Source organism: Centropristis striata, chromosome 22, assembly GCF_030273125.1.
Source record: "Centropristis striata isolate RG_2023a ecotype Rhode Island chromosome 22, C.striata_1.0, whole genome shotgun sequence".
Classification (NCBI taxonomy): domain Eukaryota; kingdom Metazoa; phylum Chordata; class Actinopteri; order Perciformes; family Serranidae; genus Centropristis; species Centropristis striata.
In genome coordinates this window covers 31282991-31293409 of record NC_081538.1, presented here as the reverse complement: position 1 = coordinate 31293409, position 10419 = coordinate 31282991, and the positions used below count along the sequence as shown (strand labels likewise).

The 10419-nt window shown below is 42.2% G+C and overlaps 1 protein-coding gene across 1 annotated transcript in view; it reads right to left on the bottom strand.

The window, feature by feature from the left end:
* Window positions 1-3458, bottom strand: part of pthlha (parathyroid hormone-like hormone a) — a 6897-nt gene extending 3439 nt beyond the window's left edge. Inside the window, 2 exon segments of the mRNA XM_059325676.1 lie at window positions 708-798; window positions 3378-3458. Of these exon segments, the coding sequence (XP_059181659.1) occupies window positions 708-798; window positions 3378-3458 (172 nt within the window).
* Window positions 3459-10419: the final 6961 nt, after the last annotated feature.

Genomic DNA, 10419 nt, shown 5'->3' with positions numbered 1-10419 from the left:
AGTCTGAAGAATTATTCACTTATGTCCCTTTTTCTTTAGAAAGTTTCCTCTCAGGATCCAGGTGAGCACACCTCGGGGGCGCCAGCAGCCAAAACACATCCAGCTTCTTATTTATGTTCCTCAGTTTAAAGACTCCTCAGAGGGGAGAAGGAGGCGCAGCAGCCGTCCAGGTGAGAGAGCGAGAGAGAGAGCGAGAGAGAGAGGAGCTGCTGCTGCTGCTGCTGCTGCTGCTGCAGGTCTGATGAGGATCGGCTGCATGCTGCCGGAGTGAGGAGGTCAGAGGAGAGGAGGGAGGAGGAGGAGGAGGAGGACTGACAGGAGGAGGACCTCCACAAGGCCCCGCCCACCCAGAGAGGAAGAGGAGGAGGAGAGGAGGAGGAACGGCAGGAAGGGGGAGCTCGAGCAGCACAGAGTCGACTGAACCTACAGCTGGAACTACAGAGAGAGAGAGAGAGAGAGAAAGAGAGAGAGAGAGAGAGAGAGAGGGTTAGGGTTAGAGAGAGGGAGAGAGAGAGAGAGAGAGAGAGAGAGGGTTAGGGTTTGAGAGAGGGAGAGAGAGAGAGAGAGAGAGAGAGAGAGAGGGGGTTAGGGTTTGAGAGAGGGGGAGAAAGAGAGAGGGAGAGAAGGAGAGAGAGAGAGAGAGAGGGAGAGAGAGTAAGAGCAAGAGAGAGAGGGAGCAAGAGAGCGAGAGAGCAAGAGAAAAGACAGAGAACAAGAAAGAAAGAGAGCAAGGGAGATGGAGTGAGAAAGAGAGAGCGAGAGATTGAGGGAAAGAGGGGGGAAAGAGTGAGAGCAAGACTGAGAGAGCGAGAGAGCGAGGGAGAGAGTGGGAGAGAGTGAGAGAGCGAGGGGGAGAGAGAGGAGCGAGGGAGGGATAGCGAGAGATCGAGGGACAGAAAGAAAGAGACGAGAGTGAGGGAGAGAGAAGAGAGAGAGAAAAAGAGAGCGAGGGAGAGAGTGAGAGAGAGAGAGAGAGAGAGAGAGAGAGCGAGGGGAGAGAGAGTGAGAGAGTTTGAGGGAGAGAGAGTGAGAGCAAGAGAGAGAGGGAGGGAGAGAGGGAGGGAGAGAGCGAGAGACAGAGAATGAGAGAAAAGACTGAGAGAGCAAGGGAGATGAGTGAGAAAGAGAGAGCAAGAGAGCGAGGGAGAGAGAGCGAGAGTTCGAGGGACAGAAAGAGAGCGAGAGAGCGAGGGAGAAAAGACAGAGAGTGAGGAAATAGAGATTGAGCGAGAGAGTGAGGGAGAGGAAGAGAGAGAGAGCGAGGGGGAGAGAGAGCGTGAAAGAAAGAGAGCAAGGGAGATGGAGTGAGAAAGAGAGAGCGAGAGATTGAGGGAGAGAGGGGGAGAGAGTGAGAATGAGACTGAGAGAGCGAGAGAGCGAGGGGGAGAGAGTGAGAATGAGACTGAGAGAGCGAGAGGGAGCGAGAGAGCGAGGGAGGGAGAGCGAGAGATCGAGGGACAGAAAGAAAGAGACGAGAGTGAGGGAGAGAGAAAGAGAGAGAGACAGAGAGAGAGCGAGGGAGAGAGTGAGAGAGAGAGAGAGAGAGGAGAGTGAGAGAGAGAGAGAGAGAGAGAGAGAGAGAGAGCGAGAGAGAGAGGGAGAGAGAGAGAGAGCGAGAGAGAGAGAGAGAGAGAGAGAGAGAGAGAGGGAGGATCTGGAGTCGCCCACAGAGTGGACTGAACCCTCAGCTGGAGGCTACAGAGGCCTGTTAGCGCCAAAACTTCAATATTAATGTCAAGAATATTAATTTATGGTTCCCAAGACGAGACAACAACAAAAAGAAGAGTTGGATATTTATAGATGATAAAAAGAAGCAAAACAATAAAGTTCTGAGAACAAATAAACAAATTAAAATAACTACAAATTATTCTGAAGCCTCGGCTGACATACGGAGGCCAGCCAGAGCCAAAACATGCTGTGATTAATAATCCTGGGAAAGAATATAATTCATGGTTTCAACAACAAGAAAGAGATGGATATTTATAGACGACAATGACAAAAGAAAGATGACAAAGTAAAAAACTTAATGAGAAACAAAGATAATCAGAAAAAACCTCAGCTGGAGCTACGGAGGCCAGTTAGAGCCAAAGAATACTGTGATTATTAATTCTGTGATAAGAAAGTTTATGTGTGCTTTAAAGACGAGATGACAAACAACAAAAAGACGGAGATGGATATTTACAGATGAAATGAGAAACAAAAGAGAGTTAAATGAAGAAAATGTGGAAAAACCCTCAGCTGGAACTACAGAGGTCAATTTTTAATCATTTAGTGACAACAACAATAATGATAATATTAAAAAACAAACAAAGATTATGACAAAAATAACACTGCAAGTTTTTCTGAAGCCTCAGTTTCTCCTCTAAATACTTTGGTTCCAAAAACCAAAGACGCAACGACCAAACGGACCAAAATTGATCCATTGATTCTCTTTGATCTTTGATCTGGTGGATCACCATGACAACAGTGTTTATATTAAAGTCAAAGAGAAGTTAAAGCGAAATCTAGAAATGTTAGAGATTGATAGAGAGAGAGAGCGAGTGATTGAGAGAGAGAGAAAGAGAGTTCGAGAGATCAAGGGAGAAAGCGAGAGATTGAGATAGAGAGCGAGAGAGAGAGCGAGAGAACGAGTGATTGAGAGAGAAAGAAAGAGCAAGAGCGAGAGAGGGAGGGAGAGAGCGATAGATTGAGACAGAGATCTAGAGAGAGAGAGGGGGAAAAGAGGGAGAGAGAGTGCGAGATGGGGGAAAGAGAGTGAGAGAGAGAGAGAGCGAGAGAGAGAGAGAGAGAGCGAGAGAGAGAGAAAGAGAGGGCGAGAGAGAAAGAGAGACTGAGAGATCAAGGGAGAAAGCGAGAGATTTAGATAGAGAGTGAGAGAGAGAGCGCGAGAGAGAGAGAGAGAGAGAGAGAGAGAGAGAGAGAGAGAACGAGTGATTGAGAGAGAAAGAGTGAGAGAGAGAGAGTAAGAGAGGGAGAGAGTGAGAGCGAGACTGAGAGAGCGAGCGAGAGAAGGAGGGAGGGAGCGATAGATTGAGATAGAGATCTAGAGAGAGAGAGGGGGAAAGAGAGTGAGAGAGAGAGAGCGAGAGAGAGAGAAAGAGTGAGAGAGAGAGAGTAAGACAGGGAGACAGAAAGGAGTGTTTCCATCTCATCGTATTTAGCTCATTTACTATTTTTTTTATAAAAAGACAAAAACGCCTCAAACAAGTGTAACAACTTTTCTGCGGATTTTTAAAAATCTTATTACGTTTTTTATGTTTCCATCAAACTTTTCTCATGAGAATCTTCAGAATCTGTTTGATGGAAACACGACTAGTTCATTTGGCCACTCACGCTCTCATTCACTCCTATGGGGCGTCCTCTCAGTCTTTGCAGACTCTGAGCTGCAGGCCGGACTCGAACCTGCGACCCTCTGGTCCCAACCGCTGCCAGACTTTGAAACAGTTGTTCATGTTCATGTTTTACTGTATTTCTGAGTGTTTCTCTGGTGAAATGTTTCTGTCAGGTACTCTGAGGCTCCGAGCGACTTCCTGCGTGATGCACAGTGACAGATCGGCTGATGGCGTTCTGACGGCGTCATGGCGGCATCATGGCGGCGTCCCGGGGCCGGCGCTGGCCTTTACCTGCTGAGTCCCGGGGCGACGACTGATGACGACTGATGAGCTCTGGCAGCTTCAGCCCCCAAACCTCAAAACCTCTAAACCTGAGCTAAAAATATCAACACGCGACTTTCTAAAGTTCTGAGTGAAACAGCTGGAGGAGCAGAAAACTAAAGAAACTAAAGAAACTGACTCTGATCTGAGTCTGAAGACACATGAAAGAAGAATCTCAGACTCTCTGCTGTCACTTCAGTCTGACACAAGACAATAAATCAGTTCATAATCAATCCATTCTCGTCCACTTATCCGGGGCCGGGTCGCGGGGGCAGCAGGCTTAGCAGGGCATTCCAGGCCCAAGTCGCGAAAAACTGCCCAAAATGGGACGGCCGAAAAAAATGAGTGAAAAAGAACAATAATTGGAGATTTTCAAACGTCTACTTCTCCGGCATAATTTCACCTAGAGACTCCATTTAAACTTTAAACAGTAGACACAAGTCTTGTGTATCAGTGTATTAATCCACATTTCGATAGGTCATATAGTTTTTTATCAATCCCTGTTCAATGACCATGATCATTTTTGGAGAAATTCTGAGATTATAATGGGTGTGTATTGCACGGAATGTTCGTGTCACAGTGTGTGACATCATCGCCAGAGTGTAGAGGGAGAGGTAAAACTGTCAAAAAATAAATTTGAAAACTGCGCTCCAGGCCGCAAATTCCACTCTACAGAAATAATTTATACATAGAAACGTAGGAAAATTAGTCTTCTCCCTCACAATCCTCTGGTAAAGCTGTCAGAGTTATAGTTTGGGCGTACGACGCAGAGATGATCCACCAACACCACCAACAGACTCATTGGCTCCATATTAAAAACGCAGGAAGATTTCTGGAAAAGGGAGATGTAACAGTTTTTTTAGATCGCTCTAACAAAGCTATTTTTTCATTTTTCTAAAAAAAAAAAAACATATGTAGACGTTTAGGAAGAACTCAGGACGCTCAAAGTGAAGTCGGATCAATGATAGGTATTATGGTTTTGCCAAAAATGCTTTCTGTTCGAGGCCAGAAATTCCAGTCCGTCCACCTCTGGCTGCTGTCACTGTTTCAGAACATTCTACAGCTGCAGTTAATTCTGTTGATTGCTCTGCTCTGATTGGTCGACCCCAAAGCCTTTGATGCTTTGATGTGATTACAGTTACGGATACACACACACACACACACATTTTGAGGTCAAAGGTCATAGGTTGCTGTATAAATAAATACTTGTAAAGGAATGCTTGTTGTAGGTGTGCTCCTTGTATATTATATAGTATCATAACATTACTAGTATTAATTGTTACAAATCTCTGAAGAATCTCATCATAGTGTACACACACCGGCAGTAGCCCCCGTGGCCCTTTCACAATTTCCCCAGAGGAAATTTTCTTGTTAATTATTATTTTTTTGCTCCTGTTGAAGAAGTTTTCTGACTGTGGCGCCCCCTACTGGACACAGACTGTTGAATAAATGAATTAAATTGGTCCTGAAACAGATTTTCCTTAGTAAAGTCTCAGCGTGTTGTTGCATTAAATGAGAAACCTAAAGTTTCCTGAGTTAACCTCCAGCTCTGACTGACACGTGTTGAAGGATCAGATCCAGATCTGTGGATCCAGACCAGCAGCTCTTATCTGCCTCAGCGTCTCCGTGTGGAAATCATCTGCGGTAAAATGTTTACCGCCAACATTTCACATGTCAGATTTATGAGTCGAGTTATTTCTGTGTTTAGAAACAGACGTGATTAATGTTCTCACAGTCTCACCAGGAACGATTCTGTTCTCTGGAGGAACGTCAGGAACTCAAACAGATGATGGTTCTGGTTTAAACTGGTCTAAAGGACCCAACTGGTCTAAAGAACCCAACTGGTCTAAATTACCCAACTACTCTAAATAACCCAACTAGTCTAGATTAGATCAGATTAGATTAGATCAGATCTAGATCAGATCTAGATCAGATATAGATCAGATATAAACCAGATATAGATCAGATATAGACCAGATATAGATCAGATATAGATCAGATATAAACCAGATATAGACCAGATATAGACCAGATATAGACCAGATATAGACCAGATATAGATCAGATATAGACCATATATAGACCAGATATAGACCAGATGTAGACCAGATATAGATCAGATATAGACCAGATATAGATCAAACATAGACCAGATATAGATCAGATATAGATCAGATATAAACCAGATATAGATCAGATATAGACCAGATATAGACCATATATAGACCAGATATAGACCATATATAGACCAGATATAGACCAGATATAGATCAGATATAGACCAGATATAGATCAAACATAGACCAGATATAGACCAGATATAGACCAGATATAGAGATCTATCAGGTTTGTCTCAGACTGAGTCAGACTGTGAGACATAGGGTCCTGGCCTCTGGGTCTCCTGATGCGTCCTGGTCCTGGTCCAGGTCCTGGTCCTGGTCCTGGTCCAGGTCCTGGTCCTGGTCCAGGACCAGCAGCTCTGTAAAGGTCGGCTCTAACATGACGAGCAGCACAATGAAGACATTATTTGCTGAGCGAGCGTCTGCCAACACGGAGCCTGCATGTGGTGATGCAAGCAACCTTTTTCATCCATTAGAGACGTAAACAGAACCATTGTTCCTACCCAGAGGTCGCCGACTGGAGGAAGGATACGGATCGCTGCCAGGAGAACCAGGGACTACTTTCCCTTCTGAATGAGTCCAGTTCCTTCCACTTTATGGTCCTGTGGAACACGAGAGGAACAAAAGGAGGCGTGGCCGTGGAAACTCTACCTGTGGTCTTCATGAGCAGCTCTGAGCTGCTCTACCTGAACGTCAACAGGTAGAAGAAGAACACAGAGAGTTTCCTGGCAGCAGCAGCAGCAGCCGGTGGCGCTCCGCCAGGAAAGCTGCTGCAGATTCAGAGAAAATTACAGCTTCTTGGCAGAGCACACACACACACACACACACACACACACACACACACACACACAACAAATGTCCGCTTTAATCTGTGACCGCACCCCCCGCCTGCTCTAACAACAACCCTCCTCACAAAGAGCCGTTCTGTTAGAGAGCAGACCCCCAACACCAGCCCAGATAGGACCCCAACCCTCAGCTCTGAGGTAAATAACAACAACCCCTCAGCTCTGAGGTAAATAACAACAACCCCTCAGCTCTGAGGTAAATAACAACAACCCCTCAGCTCTGAGGTAAATAACAACAACCCCTCAGCTCTGAGGTAAATAACAACAACCCCTCAGCTCTGAGGTAAATAACAACAACAACCCCTCAGCTCTGAGGTAAATAACAACAACCCCCTCAGCTCTGAGGTAAATAACAACAACCCCTCAGCTCTGAGGTAAATAACAACAACCCCCTCAGCTCTGAGGTAAATAACAACAACCCTTCAGCTCTGAGGCAAATAACAACAACCCCTCAGCTCTGAGGTAAATAACAACAACCCCCTCAGCTCTGAGGTAAATAACAACAACCCCCTCAGCTCTGAGGTAAATAACAACAACCCCTCAGCTCTGAGGTAAATAACAACAACCCCTCAGCTCTGAGGTAAATAACAACAACCCCTCAGCTCTGAGGTAAATAACAACATCCCCCTCAGCTCTGAGGTAAATAACAACAACCCCTCAGCTCTGAGGTAAATAACAACACGCAGCAGTAATGAACTCTGGTTTCTGCTGCTGAGACACTCAAACGAAACTCAAAAACTACTAATGTGATCAAAGATTGACCAGAGAACAGCTGATGGATCAATAACTCACCAACAACACACTAAAGTCAGAGACTGGACTCTAAAAAGGTCAAAGGTCAGAGAAAAGTTACACATTTACGAGAAAATAATCGAAAAATTATGTGAAAAAGTAATACAAATTTCTGAGAAAAAAGTTTTAAATTCATGAGAAAAGGTTAAAAGAATATGAAAAAAAAATTACAAGAAAAATGTTACTAATGTACGTGAAAAAGGAACAAAAATGATGAGAAAAAAGTTACAAATTTATGAGAAAAAAACGAATTTAGGAGAAAAAGTTTAAAAAAATATGAAAAAATGATTAAATTTACGAGAAAAATTTTACTAATATACTAATTACTAATAACATTATAATACTAATAATATAATGTTACTAATATACTAATATAAAGAAACAAAAATTATGAGAAAAAAGTTGCAAATTTACAAGAAAAATGTTTTGCAAATGTAGTTGCTAGTTGCTGCAGGAGTCTGACCATCCTAAATAAATCTGTCTGTTTGTGAATGTGACCTCAGACTGTTTAACAGAATCAGAGAATCAGAGCGGAGCGGTGGTGATGGATGATGATGATGATTGAGGGATGATGAAGAGACTCCTCTCAGGGTGGCCTCCACTCTCTCATCCTGACCTATGGCTGACCTCCTCCTCCTCCTCCTCCTCCTTCTCCTCCTCCTCCTGGGTGACATATTCTACTAGAGGATTTGAGGAATGCAGATAGTTTGTGACTGTGTTCACCACAGGATCTCTGCTGCTCTAAACCACAGACTCTCTCTCTCTCTCTCTTTCTCTCTCTCTCTCTCATAGTTCAGCCCGGTCTGACCTCTGACCTCTGACATAACAACAGAAACACAGAGGCTCAAACTGAGGCTGGAGGCCCCGAGCAGGGCCGCTGCAGCTCAGATAGAGGACAGATAGACAGGAAGCAGTGAGGAGGGGAAAATGTTCAATAAGTTTAATGATAAAGTTCTATCTATCTATCTATCTATCTATCTATCTATCTATCTATCTATCTATCTATCTATCTATCTATCTATCTATCTATCTCTATCCATCCATCCATCCATCTCTCCATCCATCCATCTCTCATCCATCCATCCATCTCTCTCTATCCATCATCCATCCATCCATCCATCCATCCATCTCTCTCTATCCATCCATCCATCCATCCATCTCTCCATCCATCCATCCATCCATCCATCCATCTATCCATCCATCCATCCATCCATCCATTCATCCATCCATCTATCTCTCTCTCCATCCATCCATCCATCCATCTCACTCTCCATCCATCCATCCATCCATCCATCATCCATCCATCCATCTCTCTCTCTCCATCCATCATCCATCCATCCATCTATCCATCCATCTCTCCATCCATCCACCATCCATCCATCCATCCATCTTAATAATACTGAGATACTCCAGTAAAATATTAATAACTCGCTGTAGAAATAAAAGTCCTGCAAGATAAATATCAGCCAAGTTCAGAAAGTAAAATCTGGATCACGCTGGTTTGAAACGTAGACTGCATAACGAGGTATCAAGTTCCCGCCAAAACACCAGCCCGACCAATCAGAAGACAGCTACAATTATGACATCACAGCAGTGGTGGAAGAAGTATTCAGATCCTTTACTGCAGTAAAAGTACTAATACACACTGTGAAATGACTCCACTACAGTAAAAGTCCTGCATTCAAAACTTACTGAAGTAAAAGTACAAAAGTATCAGCATCAAAATGTACTTAAAGTATCAAAAGTAAAAGTACTCGTTATGCAGAATGGACCCACTCAGATTGTTTTATATATTTCAAATATAATATTAGATTATTATTACTGATGTTTTTATGTAAGCAGTGATTTCTTTTCTCAAGCCAGGGCTCATTTTAACTGCTTAATATACTGTTAGCTAAATGTAGAAGTACAAAGTCACATAAAATGGGAAAACTCCAGTAATAGTGCAGCAGAAATATTGTTATATGAGCTTAAATACAGCATAAAGAGACATTTTAATTTCAAATCTGAAAATGTATTTACAGCTTCAGTCTGTCTATCAAATTTAAATTTAAATCCTTTTTGGCGTTCAAGCATCTAGTGTTAGCTAGCAATGAGGTGTTAGCTAGCACTGAGAAGCTAATGCTAATGATTGAATTAAAAGGCAACATAAAAAAACAATTTACTTTTGATGTGTTGATGAAACACATTTAAAAATGATAAATATATATTTATAGTTTTAGTTTGACATTAAGTAGTCAAGATATTCTGCTGCATCCAAGCATTATTACATATATTATTATATATTATATTTATATATATTGTTAGTTAGCACTGAGAGACAACGGCTAACAAGTTAACAGTAAAGTGTTTTTTAACAGAGCAGCAAAACTTGACTATAAAAGTTGATGCACACGTTCAAAAATGTGCAAAAAAGAAAAGAAAAAAGAGAGAAAGCTGCTGCACTGTTGGAGACGTTCAGAACATTTTGTTTCCGTGTTTTAAACTTCATCCAGTAAAAACAGACGATATTCTGAGACGGTTCACTGAGAGTAAAAGGAATAAAAAGAGGAAAGTGTTGTAGATTTCTGACGTTTCTCTTCACATATCATAAGATAATGTTATTTTGTAATTATGACAGAGAATAAAAGCAATAAAGAACATTTCTGGGAACATTACAAGAATATTAGATGCACGTTTTTTGTGGAAATATTTTGATAAAGTTCAATCTCTGATAAACATCTCTGATGAATATAAATAACAGTATTATAATAAAGCTTTTAAAGAAATATTCTGAGAGCAGTTCACTGAGAATAAAAAAAAGGAGAAATGTTTTGTGATAGTTTAAGAGTCAAGTAAAAGATTTTGTGTAAACACATTTTAACAAAACAAAATATTCCTGTTTTTTTCTTCTGGAAACATTACAGAAGTATTTTAGATAAAGTTTGATTAAGTTCCATCTATGATAAAAGATTTCTGATTAATATAACTAATATGTTTAAACACTAAAATCTACAAGAAAACAGTCAG